This window comes from Rhamphochromis longiceps, linkage group LG3, assembly GCF_057381845.1.
Source record: "Rhamphochromis longiceps isolate RC_006_pf linkage group LG3, R_longiceps_female_GT1.1, whole genome shotgun sequence".
NCBI lineage: Eukaryota > Metazoa > Chordata > Actinopteri > Cichliformes > Cichlidae > Rhamphochromis > Rhamphochromis longiceps.
In genome coordinates, this window is record NC_140559.1 from 32,132,269 (window position 1) to 32,150,320 (window position 18,052).

General features: G+C 41.4%; 1 protein-coding gene across 2 annotated transcripts in view; it reads right to left on the minus strand.

The window, feature by feature from the left end:
- Nucleotides 1–18,052, minus strand: part of dachb (dachshund b) — a 118,643-nt gene that overhangs the window by 42,204 nt on the left and 58,387 nt on the right. For both annotated transcript variants that reach the window (XM_085394436.1, XM_085394426.1), the window contains exon 2: nt 11,220–11,335. In XM_085394436.1, coding sequence (XP_085250562.1) covers nt 11,220–11,335 — 116 coding nt within the window. The remainder of the gene's footprint in view (nt 1–11,219; nt 11,336–18,052) is intronic.

Consider the following 18,052-nt stretch of genomic DNA (forward strand, 5'->3'; position numbering starts at 1 on the left):
GATTGATTGACAGACTGCTTCAAAGGCACACGCATCATATAGCCTCCGTGTGTGTCTGTGTGTGTGTAGGACAGAGAGAGGGAATATATATATTTTCCAGTTTGTCTTCAAGTGCGTGTGTTTCAGCATCCCCCTGTGGGTTGTCTGCACATCGTTTACCCATCTCTTTTTTCCATCTTGTGCATTGTAATGCTTTCCGAAGGACATACGGTGGAAAGGAGAAGAGGAGAAGTGATAAAGGAGGAGTGAAAAAACAAGGAGTACAGAGCAGATCTCAATAGAGAAAACAGAGAATCATCAGCATAACTTGGCAAAAGTCAGGACTAGATTGTAAGAAAGTGCAAGGATTTTCCCACCAGCACTGAGATGGTGTTACACTTTTTAAAAACTAGTGTCCAGAAATAAAGTGACTTAATATTAATAATCTGTTAACGTTACTGTTTGAAAGTTGCTAAAACGGGATCTGTTACAGCAATACTCCATGCATGACATTCATAAAGGCTATTATTAGCCTGTTTGGCCTGTAATATTAATAGGCTACTGTTCAGTATGTGGAAATATACCATTGTGCTTTTAGATCTCATTTTTAAATAAATAAAGTTTATCCTATGTTACAAAATCCAATTATTTGAGTCACTTACACCAATTGGCTACAGCAATGAAACCACAGGGAGGTAATATGAATCACGCTGATATGTCCAGTGTCAGACAATGTCGAAGATGGATATAGCTACTGAGTCTGAAAAATAAAGACAAACGGGAAGTTTCTAGAACTTGCATTCATTTTTAATAGCCACCAGAGGGCGTTACCTGTGGTGCCAATAAGATTTCCGGTCTGATATATGTCAATGGGAAGAACGGCTCTCTTAGGCTACGTTCACACTGCAGGCGAAAGCGCATCAAATCCGATTTTCTTTGACCCTATGTGACCCATATCCGTTCATGGTGTGACAGTGTGAACGGCACAAATCCGATATTTTCAAATCCGACCTGGGTCACTTTCGTATGTGGTACTGAATCTGATACATATCCGATGTTTTAGAAAGCGACTGCTGTTTGAACGGTCAAGTCGCATTAAATCTGTCTTTTACGTCACTGACACAAGACAGACGCCAATTATCAGCGCCGGAGAAGCGCCCGAGAAGACATCGCGGCCGCTTCCTGGTCATCCCGTGTAGATGTCAGTGAAACTGTTGGGAAGACAATGTTGGAGAAACGTGAACATTTTATTTGTACTGTATAATCTGCAGATTCTGACAGAAATCTGCAACTATCCTTTGAAGCACTGCTCCTCTAAAACAGCAATAAGGATAATTATTGGGCCATATGTAAATAACAAAATAACCTTAAAACTTAAAGCAAAATTGGGAAACGTAAAGTCCGAAACAAGTCTTTATATTAAGGGCCACCAGTCCAACAATACTGTTTGGTCTGAGTCTAAACAGAGCTTGTTTTGTGTGACGTCTTCTTTTGCGCATGCGGGCCGCTTTGAGCGTTCACACTAGAGCGCGTTTGCTGTCGCATTTTATTTATAGTGTGAACAAGGAGACAAAAAAATCGGACTTGATCAAAAAAATCTGAATTGAGCATTAAGACCTGCAACGTGAACGTAACCAAAGTTGACCTAAGTAAACACTTTCCAAATGAGTTTAATAACTTGGGACTGACAAGTTAGTAGCCAATGAGCGTGTGGTTTCACAGTCAGATCGCACTCTCTGGCAGTGTTCAGGGAGCATGCAGATTGGCTGCAAATTGTGGCACCTGGTACGCTCACTGGCTTTCAGCCATACCACCCTGAGCACACCTGATCTCATCAGATCTCAGAATCAAAGCACAGTTGGGTTAGTACTTGGATGGGAGACCACCTGGGAATACTAGCTGCTGTAAGCTTGAGGCGATTGTGTACAGTAGATCATCTACTAACCGGAAGGCTGGTGGTTCGATTCCTGGCATGCTGAAGTATCCTTGGGTAAGATACTGAAACCCAAGTTACTCCTAATGCATTCAGAGTGTGCACGTTAGGTAAAAACGCTTGTATTGAGTGTGTGTGAATGGGTAAATATGACATGTTATATATGTGCCTTGACTCTACTCAAGTAGAAAACTGACATAAGAAGCAGTCTGATGATACCTGCTAATATATGCATGGTGGTAAGAACAAGACAGGCCAGTACACACGTCATAAATCCAACAACAATTCTGCTTAAGTGCTTTTTTCTTGCACAGGGTAAGAACATTTGCACATATTAGTAAATGAAAACCTCATTATTCAAGTTATTATCATGGCAGCAAAAGGAAAACCTAGACAGTATTTAACATGGAGTCTTAATGTTAGGACAGATCTGTGTGTATATGTATTCTTTTATTTAGCATCAAGAATCAAATTTATGGTATCATAACAAGGTCTGTGAAATTGTAAATTACAGACGTTCATATTTGCTGAATATTTCCTAAATATACCCTGAAGTGCCAATAGCAGGTTGGGATTTGGGTTTGTTGCATGCAAAGATGAGGATTGTTAATTCTGAATAAAATCTGATTTGGTATTTTAAAAAAGTAAAAAATAAAAAAAGGCCTTGTTGTCATTAGTTGTTTAATCTTTACTTATTGAAAAAGCACAAGCAGAAAATCCAAAAATCCAGACTTGAAACTTTTTGCAAGACAAAGTTCAATAAAGACTTAATACTCATCAATTGGGTAACCAGGAGTGGGTGGTTTTTATTTGATTTTATTTTCAACGTCATGCTACATTTCACATGCTACACCCAAAACCTACTTCTAAACACAAAACTTTAAGTCCATGTCCTACATAATACAATAGTTGGACTAATTCCTTAGCATCACAAACATGTACCTTCTTTAGCTACTGAAAGGCCTTTCTTGATAAAAGCATCCACCACATGGCAGGCGATATCCTAAATGAGATCTGACAGTGTCCTCCACAGTGGGTCTGGATAGTCTTTAATAGCTTTGAGTTTGTTGGTGGAGGCCGTTGGGTGATATTCAACAGTCCTGAACCCCCCTCCCGAGCTCGCGTGAAACCCACCCCATTTGGCTGCGGTTGTAAATATTTAATCCACTGCACCTACATCTCTGACGAAGTGCTCTGAACGTGCTCTCAGAGATGGAGTGACACTTTGAATAAAACAAACAGGAAAACAGAGAAATTGCTCTTTGTGTTCTGAATTTAGAAACACACTGTTCTGGCTTTTTTTTTGTTTTTCCCCTTCGCTTTCTTCCGGCGAGCACTCGAGAGTGCCAATTTACAAATGCAGTCGATTGCTCTTGTGCTGAGTCAAATAGATTTCAGCTCAGTACTCTGGCACTTAGGTCGCCCATCTTTAGCTCTTACTGAATGTTCACGATGCCCATTTGCAGCCATTTTGCAGCCGCCATTTTGTGCTATTTCAAATGGAAATAGACACTAGCTGGAGAGTGATTGTTTTTGCAAAGTCTTTGACTTTGAACAGTTCAAACTAGAAGGCTTGGGGATTGCATTTGTTCTCCCGAATCAATACAAACTTTTCCATTAGGTTTCTTTATGAACTGCTATAACAACTGGGTTTGTAGGTCAGGGACTTGAGTCAAATAGAAACAAGATTTGAAAGCCCATTGAAGACAATGTTTGATGTAAACTTTGGGTAATATAATGAAATCCAGTATTAGGGCTCTATTCACTATGATATATACTTATTATTTAGTTTAGACTATTAGAGTTTGGGGTTCTGTTGCCTACTAAGATTTACCATCATATTCAGTCAAAAGTTATTGCCTATTCGGTCAACTGCTCAATGGTAGTTCTCAGTTTAGTGGTTAAAGGTCAGAAGTAAAAATCAATGATTATGGGTTCTGTCGGCCTCATAAATATTTGTTGGGACTTTACTGTCTAATTAGATGAACAATTTAAGCGATTTAATGCTTCATAAAGCCACCAGTTAGAGCTTTTAGTACTTGATTACATGCCAAAACCAAATCAAAGCTGAAAGTTTAAAAGTCATTAGCAATGATGAGAGGCTCTTTACAGGTAAATGTAAGTCCACCTTATACCCAAAAAACGAATGTTTAAGAAGATACATCGCCTATTAGTGATGGCTATTATAGTTTCCATTAACTATTAATGTTCTGTTAACTGTTCAAGTTGATGTCTGTGTGTTGGTGTGATTGATTTGTATTTTTTACTGCCTGACGTTTGTGGGTTCACTTTCCTGTTAAAAGTCAGTAGTTATGATCTCATTTTCATAGTCATGTCTGTAGTTACAGATTAAAGTTCAAAAGTCACACTTCAAAAATAATCCTCATTTATCTTATGTTGGGTGTATGCGTGGCTCCTCAGTTTAACCTTGATCTGAAATAAGCCATCCTTTCAGTAAGCAAACTTTCTTCTGATTGGCTGATCCATGCAAACAGCAGATGTGGGTGGGGCTTCTGTTCTCACTGTGCCTGAGATGCCCATATTAAGGATATTTTCCCTCCATGAAAGCCTGAAACTGAGTGTACGCCACACACTGACCTTATTACTGCAAACTTTTGGATATGGCTAATATCAGCATCACCACTGTAACTGTATATCTGCCTGAAAATAAGACAGGGCATAATAGGCTCCTTTGTCAGAGGCGCTGGCCAACGTCACTGGCTTTTATGAAGAAAGAGTGATTAAAAAGTGATGCAGCAGGAGGGGAAGGATTAAAAAGAAAAAACTTAATGTCACCTCAGTCCTCCTCAGACTCCCTCCCTCTCACTCTCCCACTCCACCTCCTTCATCTCTCTCCCTCTCTCTCTGCAGGTGCACATAAGAGTCCTCCGACAAGTGTATTCTTTTTAGGACAAGATTGAAAGCACTTCATCTGTAACCTACACAGAGTGTGCGTGTGTGTGTGCACGCGTGCGTGCGTGCGTGCGTGCGTGTGTGTGTTTTCATACAGCCAGATGTGTTCATCACTTCAAATTGGATGTATTTGCACAAGACTGTGCTAAAGAAAGGTGTTTACGCACCAATTGTGCATGGATACAAAGTCCGTTATAGGTGTGTGTTTAAAAAAGAAAAAAAATGGCACACTTGTGCATCCCTGTAAGTGTGTGTGTGTGTGTGTGTGTGTGTGTGTGTGTGTGTGTGTTTGAAGACAAGGCGAACCATTGAGCTGTTTTTGAAGTGAATTAACAAGTCAAATGAGTGCCGCAGCACCCTGCATAGGTTACCACACACACACACAAACACACTCCCACGCTTATCATCGCAGCGTCTTTGTTAAGGAAGATGAGGCCAATTAAACTGATATCACTCTCTCGCTGTTGTTGACGCCTCCTGCCCTCCCTTCTTCTCTCTCATCTTTACGTTCCATCCTCCTGTTTTTGTCTCCTTCCTCTCTGTTTCTCAGTTTTGAACCTTTTTTCCTTCTTCACTCTTTTTTTTCTCTCGTCTTCGTCGGCTGGTTTCTTTACTTTTTTCTTTAAAGTACTCCATCCACATTTTCCACCTCCTCCCTCATCCATGATTTCTTCCAACATCTCCCTTCTTCTCTGCCCTCCTCATTGTCCCGTCGTCTTCTTCTTCTTCTTCTTCATTTTCCGCCCTCATGTCCTCTGCCTTTCTCTCACCATTTCCTCCAAACTCTCTCCTCCTCCTCCTCTCTCTGCGTTTCCTAACCGTGTGATAAATGTCCATCTGCGATTGGCCGATGCCCCCCATTGCTGTGGCGCCCGCGAGGTCGTAAACAACAGCCCGTCTCCCCCAGCAACGTGGTGTCTCCATGGACGCAGGGCCACTAAGACGACGGACTCTGCATGTGTGTGTGACTGAGACAGAATGCGACATCTGACAACTGCCAAGTGTGTGTGTGTGTGTTTTATATATGTTGTGCATGCATGTGCGTGAGTGTGTGTGTGTGTGTGTGTGTGTGTGTGTGTGTGTGTATGTGTGTGTGTGTGAGCTAATGAGCGATCATAAGTGAGCAAATGTTGTCTCTGGGTTCCACTAATGTTTAACAAACACACACACACACACATATATCAGGTGTGTGTGTGTGTCATTAGTATGCCACAGTGAGCTGTGTCCATATGTCACTAAACAAAACCATGTTTTATTTATCCTGTAGAGGGAGAGGGAGGAGAGAAGGAGGCCAACAGTCACTGTCAAGGGGGATGGAGGGAAGGATGGAGGAGAAAAACTGGCGAGGTGATGGAGGGGAAAGATCTGAAGGAACGAGAGCGGCAAGAACGAAACGCAAATATGTGGAGAATGAAGAGGAAGCAAAATGAAGATCAGAGGAAGAGAAGTGAGGAGGTTCACAATGTGGAAGGAAAGGAAAGAGGAGATGATTGAAATGAGGGTAGGAAGGAGAGAAGGAAAGTTTAGTGTGGGACCACGATGAGGTGAGAGGGGAAGATGGAAGGAGACAGTCAAGGAGGCAAGAGCAGAGGAAGAGAAAGGGAAAGCGTGGGGGAATTCAGGGTTGAAGAAATGACAGAAGAAACAACAGGAAGGAAAAAGAGGTGGAGGAGGAAGATCTGGAAAATGAAAGGAAGGAGGAAAGAAAGGGAAAGGAAAGAAAGGCTGGAAATAAAAGAGGAAAGGACAAATTAAAGAAAAAAGGAAATGAAGGGAAAGAAAGCAGAAGAAGAGAAGGAAGGGTAGTGACCCCAAAAAAGCAGAAAGGACAAAGGAGAGAGAAGAAAGCTGATAGAGGGAGCAGGAGGGAAAGAAAGATGCTTGGATTTCTTTTAAAAAAAGGACATAATTGGGGGAGAGGGAACAGGGGGAAGGAGAGAACGAAAGAAGCAAGGAGGATACAAAAACAGCACACGAAAAAAGGAAAGTGAGGAAAAATTAAGAGCTTGTGAGGGGATGAAGGAGGAATACAAAGACGGGAAAAAGAAGGTGAGGAGAATGACGCTGAGGGCATGACGAAGGGATGGGGTAGGGAGCAGGAAAGCAAAAAGGAATGATGGAGAAAGAAAGAAGATAACTGCAGCAAATGAGTGGCACATGGAAAGAAAATCATGGAATATGAAGACAAAGGAAAGGGGGGAAGACAAGGTATGGATGGTGGAACTAAGAAAAAGAAGGAAGAGTGAAGGATAGAAAAGTTTACAAGAAGAGTCAAGATGAATGGAATGAGTTTAGGAATAAAAATGTGAACAGAGCAGGGAAGCAAGGCAAGAGACAATCAAGCAGGATACAAAAAACAAGAAGAGAAAGGAAGAAAATGGAGGAAAACTTATAGGAAAAAGGAGGGAAGAGTGAAGGAATGAAGGGAAATGAGAAGGGAGGATAGGAAGTGTGTTAGGAGTTAGGAGCAAGTTTAAGGAAGGAAAAGAAGAAAACAAAGGTTAGGAAAATGGAGGGCAAGTAGGGGACAGTAAGATGAAGGAAGCAGGATGGAAGAAGATGGAAAATAAGGCAAGGAAGATAGAAAGGTTACAAGAACAAATTAAGCAGAAGAAAGTAAAGGATATAAGGAAATTAAAGCATGAGGAGGGGGAGAAACAAAAAGGAAGAAAGAGGAGGCACAGGAAAGCAATTACAAAAATGAGTAGACAAAAGAGGAGGGAAGAAAATAGAGAGGAGATAGAGAAGGAAATAAAAGGGGAGGGAGGAAGGAAGAAAGAAGGAGGAGGGGAAAGAAGGAAAGCAGGAAGTAGAATAGCAGAATAAGTAAAGGAGAGGAGTAGGAGAGACAAGAAGTGGAGATTGAAGAGGATAAAGTGACAAAATAAAGGAAGCAAAGAATAAAGTGAGAAAGGTGGCAGACATGGGGGGGAAGAGAAGGGAGTGAAAGAAGTAGGAAGTAATAAAGTAAGGAAGATGCAGGCAGGAGGAAAAGAAGAGACTTAAAAAATGAAGAACATGAAAACCTGGATGACAGAGCAGGAAGGAGGGAGGGAGACGAGTTGAGGAAGAAGGGAAAGGGAAGAAAAGAGGGACACAGCAAGGGAAGGAGGGGGGAGGATGGACAGATGGAGGAGTGGGACCCCAGAGACGTGTCATTCATCACACCACCATGCAATCTGCACTCGTTCACTCTCCCTTTCTCTTTCTCTGCAGGTCTTTTTCCTCCTCCTCGTCTCCTTCGCTTTACCCGTTTTTTTCTTTCGTTGTGTCATCCACTCGTTTATCCATCTTCCATCGCGCCATTTTTGTCACACTCCTTGCCTCTTCCTCGGTTCCGTCTTTTTTTCCCACTCTTTGGTCCCTCCAACCATGTTTTCCTCAGTACTTTGGCAGTCATTTTTAGGTTTCATTACCTCCTCTGGCGACATCCCTCCTTTCTTCTCTCCATTTCTCCCCCTCCTCTATCCTTTGCGTTCCCTCCATTTCCACTTTCTGTGGCTACAGGAGGGGGAAAAAAGAGGGAGCCTTTCATTTTGTTTTCTTTGCCATCTCGATTGCTCAGAAAGAAAGGATGAGGATAGAGGAAAAGAGCTCCAACATTCGGAGTACCGATGCGTGTTGGTTACTTCACATCACAGATCACCAAAAGGTGGGCTGCAGCCCTGCCCAGATGCTCTCTTTTATGGATCCACATTATTTACTATACTCTGACACACTGTGTTTTTTTCTTGTTTTATATTTTACATGGCTTCATTAAATATGCTTGTAATAGCTGATTCTGAGGAGGTCGAGTGGGGACCTCCTTCGTTTTTGGTTGCTCTGATAACGGAGTGACCCATCTGCACGCTTCTTTGGTTGGCAGATGCAAAAGGTACGGAGAAAACTGTTTCTACATGAAACTGCTCACAACAGGGTACGCATAAAAACACCTCATGATTTCTGGAAGGAGACATTCCTATTGAGCGTACAAATATATTTTATGGTGCTCTGAGCAACATATTGTGAGTACTCAGAGCAACGTCCGTATCTCTACAACTCGGCAACTTGCATCCACACAATCTAGATGCTTAAACAGCACTACAGGCACTACAGAGATGTTTACACATTTGATCAAAAAAATTTAAAAAACATATGAGTGTTTCCTTAAAATACAGCCCGCTCGGGATTCATGGTAGATGTTAATGTGAAAGCTCAAAATTAGTGAAATGTGTCAGTGCGCAGCTTTATGAGGATTACTGGTCATTTTCTCTGGAGGTTATAAGCATAACAATGTGATACTTTTTTCCATTAAAGGCCAGCAGTTGGCTCCTCTACCAGCTGTCACCAATTCGCAAACTGAAACACGTGTCAAACACAGAGCGGGAAACACATTAGGTCCATTAAACAGACACGGAAACGCAGTAACAGAGTGAGCCGACCAGCGCGAGCCGTTCAGGACCGACCAGCAGCGAAATTTAGAGCGGTCGAGGGGGAAACACGAACTTTGATATGACAACTGTTGTGCAGTATTAACAAAGTAAAGACTATGCATAAATAATATTTCACATTAAAAAACACGACTGAAGTTCCTGTGACCACGTATTCATAAACATGTGCAAACTTAATGACACAAAAGGGAACACAAGTCATTTCTTAATCAAATTTTAGGTATACTCATAAACCCAATTAGAAATTCATGGAAACTAATGGTCACCGAGCTTTTCATTAGTTCTTCCTGAAAATGCACCAGAAAATCCTTTATTGCTCATACTCAAGTCCATCTGGTCATTGAGTGCATGTCCTTGACTAATGACTGAAAAAATATGTGAACAAAAATCTGTGTTCAGCCAATACTTTAAGTGCTGTAAAGGAGCTTAAACTGGTTAAAAGTTGAATTTTCTCTTCCAGTTCAGTGCAAAAATGCCCACAGCATTCGTAAAATCTACAGCCCTCACCAGCTAATTACACAGCCCAAGCTAACAGGAACATTCATTTCCTACTAACCATTGATCACTTTAGAGATCTTTGCAGTTTTAGGCACAAAAACAACTTTTCCCACAGATTTCCCCACAATCTTTCAGTTATCTTCCTGTTTGCTCTTACACCGCTGGTATGGAAGCAATCCAGTGTATCGCTGTGCTTTACCACAGGTGGTAGAGGTGATGAAGTCGTCACTCATCACTGCATCTTGTATGAAAGGAAGAAAATATCCTCCTTACGTTGCATTGTATGTGACCTGTCATCTGCAAAACCCGCCTCATTACCTGTGCTCTCCATTTTCATGGAAAGGCAAGTCAAGGCAAGGCAAGGCAAATTTATTTGTATAGCACAATTCAACAACAAGGTGATTCAAAGTGCTTTACAGAGACATTAGAAACAAAAACAAATAAAAAGCATGATTTAAAATTGATTAAAACAAGCAAACAAACAAACTAACTAAACACACACATTTCACACCTGTTCGCGCGATCTGAACCCTTATCGTAAGGGGAGCTACCAGTCCTTCTGTGGACGAGCTACTTTCTATTTTAAATTCCCTGAATTTAAAATACTCTCTAGACCCAGTCTAGACCCAGCTGGGGAGCTACCCAGAGCTCTAAGCCCACTTAACAAACAAACAAAACAGTATATAAAATCAAAACAGATAAAATCAGAAATAGATAAGATCAGTAGTTAGTGTAAGTTTTGAAATTTAAGCTTAAAAGTGTGGATTTGGTGCTTTATTCAAATGCAGCTGAGAATAAGTGAGTCTTCAACCTGGATTTAAATAAACTGAGTGTTTCAGCTGATCTGAGGCTTTCTGGGAGTTTGTTCCAGATATAAGGAGCATAAAAGCTGAATGCAGCTTCTCCGTGTCTGGTTCTGACTCTGGGAACTGATAAAAGACCGGATCCAGATGACCTGAGGGATCTGGAAGGTTCATACTGGGTCAGGAGGTCATTGATGTATTTTGGTCCTAAACCATATACAAGACTTACAACATCAGGTCGCGGGACATGTTAGCATGAAAAGCATTGTATGTTTAAATTAAGCATCAAAGAGACGATTTCAGTCCCTACAAGTCACTGAATCTGAAATTCTTCAGTCTGGAAATAATCTAAAAATCAACACAGTTTATGCTTGTATGCGATCCCAGATTTTTCCACCTGTGTTTGGTTGGGTTAGATGAGTATTTATTGAAAGTAATTTGCATCAAACAGCAGTTGTTGACCCATCCATCCACCCCTACCTCCTCCCTACACAACTTCCTCTCTGTTTTCTGTCATAATTACTTTGACCAGTAGAGGGCACTATCACAGAGTCCTCAGAAGCTGCTGGAACAACAAAAAAAGGACTCAAAATAAATCCCAATAAGGTAATAAGATGCATTAAAAACGAGAAAATCATTCATGTCTCGGTCTCTTTCTCTTACCAGTGTGGGACAGCAGGCTGGGGGACAGCAGGCCGGGGAGGCCTGGGTGAAGCAGCCTGGGGCTTTCCTGGATCCCTGCACCAGAACAACGCTTGGGAGGACGGCCTGGGCGAGAGCTGGAGGGGGAGAGAGAGAAAAGGAGATTAGTTTCTAAGATTTTCCAGGGTTGAGTGCAGAAAAATGAAGCCATTATAATCTGTGCACGCCTCTCAGACCATCTGCATCAAACATGATACAATACGGTATCATTCAAAGCACTTAGGTTCATGTATATCAGTTTCACATCTGAGGTCTTTGTTTTCCATATAAAGATATCAACACTGTCAGCTGTGTCGGGCAGACAAGTTTCCAAGGACTCCGAGCAAAAAAGTAAAAGCTGCCTCACCGACATATTTCATCCTGCCCTTTGAGCAACTGAAAGACTATGAAGTACAAAGTCTCATGTCCACCAAGTGTTTCTGAAATCCTGAGTATGGCTGACAGACTTTTTCCTGTGAAGAAGCTCCTGGAAGGAAACTCAGCAGAAAACTTAAATGTTGTTTAGATATGCAGATTGTTATTGCTGCCGATGGACTTTAAGGAGTTTACAGTCTTCACGGAGAGACAGAGGAGGAACAAATATGCTAACACTCATGTAAAACAGCATTCTTTTTACATACATAAGCTGGGATACATGTTCTACATGAGCAAGTGAACCTGAATAAACACTCAACACACTCCAGCATCTCTCTCAACCCCCCTATTTCTGTCACACACACACACACACAACCTACTGTATTATGCATGTGCACGTAGGCATAAATAAACACACTCAAACAAGAATACTGTAACTGAACACATGCGGCTAAACATAAAGGAAGCCACACACACACAAACACACGCACACACACAGAGGAGGTGCGCATGCAGGCCAACTCTCTGCAGGGTAGCTAAGTAACAGATGGCCATCCAAAGTCATTTACACCTAGAGAGAGAGAGAGAGCGAGAGGCCAAAAAATAAAACCTGTTCAAGACTTCGACATAGTGCCACTGCATGAGATTAGAAAAAATAGAAGCAGGTACACTCTACTTTATTTTCCAAACCTAAGATTTCTGTAATGAAAGTACAAAAGTGTGACTTTCCCTGTGCTAACAGAAGGCACTAACGTTAGCTTGTATAGCTAACTAGCTTTTTATTACTTGACTTTGAAACAAAGGGAAACGACTTCAGTGCTAAATATGGCAAATGTGTGGTACACAATCTACCCCGTCAAAAATTTATTAAATAAATAAGTAGAATGGAGCTCATCTGCTTGCTGACAGTTAAACCAAGAAATACTGAGCCACTTGTGTTGTAGCTGTCGTGCAACCACAGTTTAACAAAGTCATTTGAAAAAACCTGGAGGGTCAAACTTCTAATAAAACTTTTTTTTTAAACAAAATCTGAAATTTATGCATCCAGCTTATAAGTTTCTGTCATCATTTTTAGATGGGACACTAGTCTTGTATCTCCACCTGGGGGCAATACACAGATAAGTAACGCACTGTTTTGTGATTGTAAAAGTGTTCTTAAATAATCCTTTTAGTTGGATTTTATAGTCTTTATACCAACACTGTCCCAACAAAAGCAGCACTGCTCTGTTATGTTAATGTCATTTGCAAAGACCTTGAAAACACTAAGAATAATGCCTTAAAAGGATAAGATCTACACATGACAGCAATGTATTTGGTTTTTAATTGTACATCAATAAAAGAAAAAACAAATATTACTGTTTTTATTCATACCAGCTGTTGATATAGAAAAGTGAAACATATGCACATGCTTTTCCAACTTATGAAATCATAATTTTGTATGTTTAATTGTGGCCCTCAGTGCATTAAGTTGTGTTTCTAGTGATATACTGAGAAACAGCTTTGTTTTTCCCTAGTAAATGGTCTTAGGCCCTAGCGTAGATATCATTCATAGTGTCCAGATATGAATACAGAATTAACCTCATTTTGGAGATACAGTTTTACAGGTAACACACCTTCTCCAATTAGTACGACTGTCATCATGACTTTTACATAAAAGTCATCAGGGCTGTTATTCAAACATGAAGCCATCAGATAAATGGAAAGTGCGTGCAAGTCTGAAAAGCACCTAACAAGGGTGTGGGCTTACAGACGGGTCAGCTACTACAACAGCAGAGACTACAGAGTGGCTGTGCGGTTTTCCAGGAACGTGTCAAGTACTGAATATCGGTCAAATCCCACTGGGAGGTGCGGAGCAAGAGAGAAAAGAGAAAGTGTGCTAAAAGAGAGAAAACGTCTGCAAATGTTTTTGGGTGTGATCTGTATGTGAGAAAAAAGACGTGCACACACAAACACACACACACACAAACACACATACAAAAACCGAAAAAAAGAGAGAGAGAGGCAGAGGAGCATGAAGAAATGAAAACATGAACCTTCACTTTTCCTCTGAACTCTGCTTCACCTCGTCCTCCTTCAATCACACACACACACACTCATCTTTGCAATAAACTCCCTGTTCTCTCTCTTTTACAGATACACACACACGCGCGCAGGTGTTTGCATTCAAACCTTAAAACCTTTCCATCAACAACCCTCTGCTACCTTTCAACTCCCACATACACACAATGGATACATGTTACAGTACCAGGTGTGTGTGTGTGTGTGCTCATCTGCATCCATCCATGTGTAAGCAACATGAGAGTGTGTTTGTGCGCATCCACATGAATTCATGCAGTGTGTGTGTGTGTGTGAGTGTATAGAGGACACATGATATCGCCTTCTCATTAGCCTTACAGTTCTTTGTTCAGAGTAATGACTGCAGTGTGTGTGTGTGTGTGTGTGTGTGTGTGTGTGTCCCGTAGGGTTGCCATATGTTGGGCATTAATCCTCGTCAACGGTCCACTCTCCTTACTGCACCGAGCACAGGAACAAAGAGCAGGTCACACACACATACACATCACATAGACATGAGCTGGAAAAAAATGGAACCACATATGCTCATACATGCTACATATATGCACACACACACACACACACACACACACACACACACACACACACACACACACACACACACACACACACACACACACACACAGAAACTTCAGAGCCAGTCCATTGACCTACATTCATCTGTTAACCCTTAACCTCAACTGCAAACAGCAACAAGACCACTTCTTGTCCACAGGTTCCTGTTTCTGCACTGAAGATGTGGGATAGTTATGCCGGTGACCTTTCACCCTTAACCTCTGTACCTGTCCACATTTATCTCTCATTTCCATTTCAACCAAGGTTTAGGCCTCTCTTAGCCTGGTTCCAATCAGACCCTTTTGGCGTGTGCATGTGTGTGGATGTGGATCAACACAACCAGCCTTCTTTTTGTGGAATTTTTCATCCCAAATACAGGAAGACTGTCCTTGTAGTCTCCTGTAATTTTCATGTGCGATGCAGATAAATGTTGCCAACTGCTCCATGGGGAATGCTGCAAGTCCCAGCTAGACCTTGAGTCAAAGTTTTCCTATAATTGCGGACATCTTTATCATAGAATTCCAAACAATGCCCAACTCTAATTAATGTGTGACGAATGATCCAGTAGAATCGGCGCCGTTCATCCTGCCTGGTCTGCAGGTGTAACTATTGCAAAATGTGCTCTGGAGAGGTGAGTCAGAAGAGTTATTTGGCCATAGCAGAAGCAGATATGCTTGGCACAGACCAAAGACAGCTTTTGTTGAGAATAATTGTTGAGCTTTTGGTGGTGAAATGCTATGCCTTGGGCTTTGCTGATTTGAGGGCTGAGGATCATAACACAGAGTGCTTGAGGATAGAGCAAGTCCATCTGTCTGAAAGATGAAGTTGAAATGTTAAAGGACCCCTCGACAGGATGATGACCACAGCGAATCTATAGTGTAATGTCTCAGATGGAACAAGTGGAAATGGCTTCATCAAAGCCCAACTGAGATATATTTGTGGTTATTTCAAATGGACGGGTCTCTCTCTGCATGTTGTCCTTGTGTCTGCGTGGGTTCTTTGTGGATACTCCAGCTCCAGCGCTCTAAAGACATGTAGTTAGTGGGGTTAGTAGATTGTAAATTGCCCATAGGTGTGAATGGTTGTCTCTCCCTGTTAGCCCTGCGACAGACTGGCCAAACCCTAACCCTTTATCCTGCCTCTTGGACAGGCTTCAGCCTCCCCACCCCGTGACTCTGGATTAGATAAGCAAAAGAAGAATGCATGCATGGAGGATATTAGAACTTTGGCCCCAACAGGTCTATGCATGAGACAACTTTAGAAACATAAGCTACAAATGTTAAGCTCGTCAATGATCCTATTACCTAACTGTTCCTATTATTCAGTTTTTACTAATAGAAAGAAGATTGAAAGGGTCAGTAGAAGTATAAATAAAATGAATCACTTCCACTGTGAAAGGAGTGGAAGACAAAAGAAAAGTGAAAGATAAAGTTACCCCCTGTTGTCCAAATGTTATACTTTAAGACTCATAATCAATAACAGTCTCAAAAATTTAACTAGACTTTTTGTATAAAGGATTACAGAATGTCCGACTTCCTCGTGGTTAGAAAAACCGATGGATGTAGCCACCGTGATGTCAGCCACTAGTTAGTTAAGTCCAGTTCAGAATCCTGAAGTTAAGCTTTTCTTTCCGTGTTTTGATGCCTGATGCGATGAGCGAGTGGCGGATCTGATTGAGAAATTGACTTGTGATTGATAAATAGTTAGACAATGACCAAACCCTAGACTCTTCTTTGCCTGTTAAAATGACCATAATGTACAAAGTGGACTCACAATTGAGCCCATAAAGTGAACATAAAGGCCTTTAAAGCGGCGACAGAGAGAGGAAGCCATGTGGTCACATTCCCATAGACCAGGGGTGCCCAATCTCAGTCTTCGAGAGCTACTGTCCTGCAGCTTTTAGATGCATCTCTACTGCAACACAACTGAATCAAATGGTTTGATTACCTCTTCAGTATGCCATCAAGTTTGGCAAAGGCCTGATAACAAGCCATTCATTTGATTCAGGTGTGTCAGAACAAGGACGCATCTAAAAGCTACAGGACAGTAGCTCTCGAGGACCAGGATTGGGCACCCCTGCCATAGACTTTTATATAATCAGAAGACCCGGATTCACCCCCTGCTGGCCATAAGAAATAATACAGGCTCAAGGTGCTTGAGGGTTGGCTTAATTTTTCAGAACTAGAAGCTACATTCATCTTTTAAACCATAGCATGGTATGGTACATGTATGTTCTTGGCTATGGAGATATTCTGTGTTGTCACAGTGCCCAAACACTACAGCAGTAACTCATCACTGGTCTCTGTCTGAAAACACTGGATGGGCTTCATTACGATCAAGAAGAAACAGCCATCTCAAGTTACCCACATCTCCGGTTTAAATCCTGTAACATCACTTCACAGTTGAGTAAACGTTACTACAGATATTCGTTCTGTTTAAGTCAACCTTGAACCTAGAACTTCTTTATGCATCGTTAAAAAGGAATAAAGTCCAAACTAGAGTCCTTCATTCCCCTATGGAGAGATTTAGAGCTTTATTAATCAGTGTGTTTAATGATGCTGCTGCACACATGCATGTGGCATTATACTAGATCTGATTCATTGATTGCTATTGTGTTCCTACAGATAAAAAAGTACTTTGGTCAGTCTAATGAGTGTTAGTGGAGCTAAAGTGAGCTCTCAGAATAAAACACGAGCTGGGGTAAATCATGACTGAAACGAACTATGTGGCTGAAAAATTATACAGGAGACACAGTCTGCTCCTGTTTGTTTACAGCAATTATAATATTGTCTCATAATTACACAGGTAATGATTTATGGAGGTTAATTAAAGTAAGACACACAGTAGCTTCCAAATGTTTGCCACTGATGTTTTTTGGTTATTTGATGACCTTTTAATTGGCCGAGAACACCAGAACACGCCACGAATGGAAAACACGAAGGTGACATTTTACACACGCACTCACACACTCACGTCCACACCCCCAACGATCTGATGTGCCACCTTGAAGTAAGTCTTCCCACTTTGACACACGCGCCCCATCGCCTGTCCTCCCAAATGGCCGTTTCTATGGTGACGGAGCCTTGATCAATACTCCGTCATTGGCTCTGATGGCCGGTCAGGGTCGGTCACACACACACACACCGATGCCTGCACACACACTCAAATAACACACGCACAAACAGGCATGGCGGTGAATAAGCACGGATTCGCTAACACGTTTGACAGATTGATTTAGCTCAGAACGTGCAGAGGTCACACACACACACACACACACACACACACACACAGTGTAGTTTATCAAAGCCTAGTGCGGTCAATACGTGGGGCTGAGCGAGGGGTCAACCCTCTTTAACTAAAATCTTTCATCTTCACTCTTTCCTTTCTCCCATCTCACCATCAGCATGCTAATCTTTCCCCCTCCTCATTTTCTTTTGGTTTTTCCTCTTCTTGTTCATTTATTGGTTTTCTCTCTCGGCCCTCCAAATTTGGCTTTGTTCTTGGATTTTGTTTCCTTTTTTTCCCCTCATCAAATAAGTAAAACGTTTTTGTAACTTCTGTATTTTTGGTGTCAGGATAAAATGGGTTCTCAGTGAGTTTTAGATAGATTCATTATCTTTTACTTTATCTGTTATTAGAGTTTTCTTTTTTGTCAAGATTTTCTTTCAAATGTTGAATCCCTTGAAAAAATCTATTCAACATTTTTACTCCTTTTTTTTTTTTACATTAACTAAATATTTCACAAGTATATTTTTTTAGGATTACAGATGCATTCTTTGCCTTATTGTTGTTTATGTGTCAGTTTTTAGCTT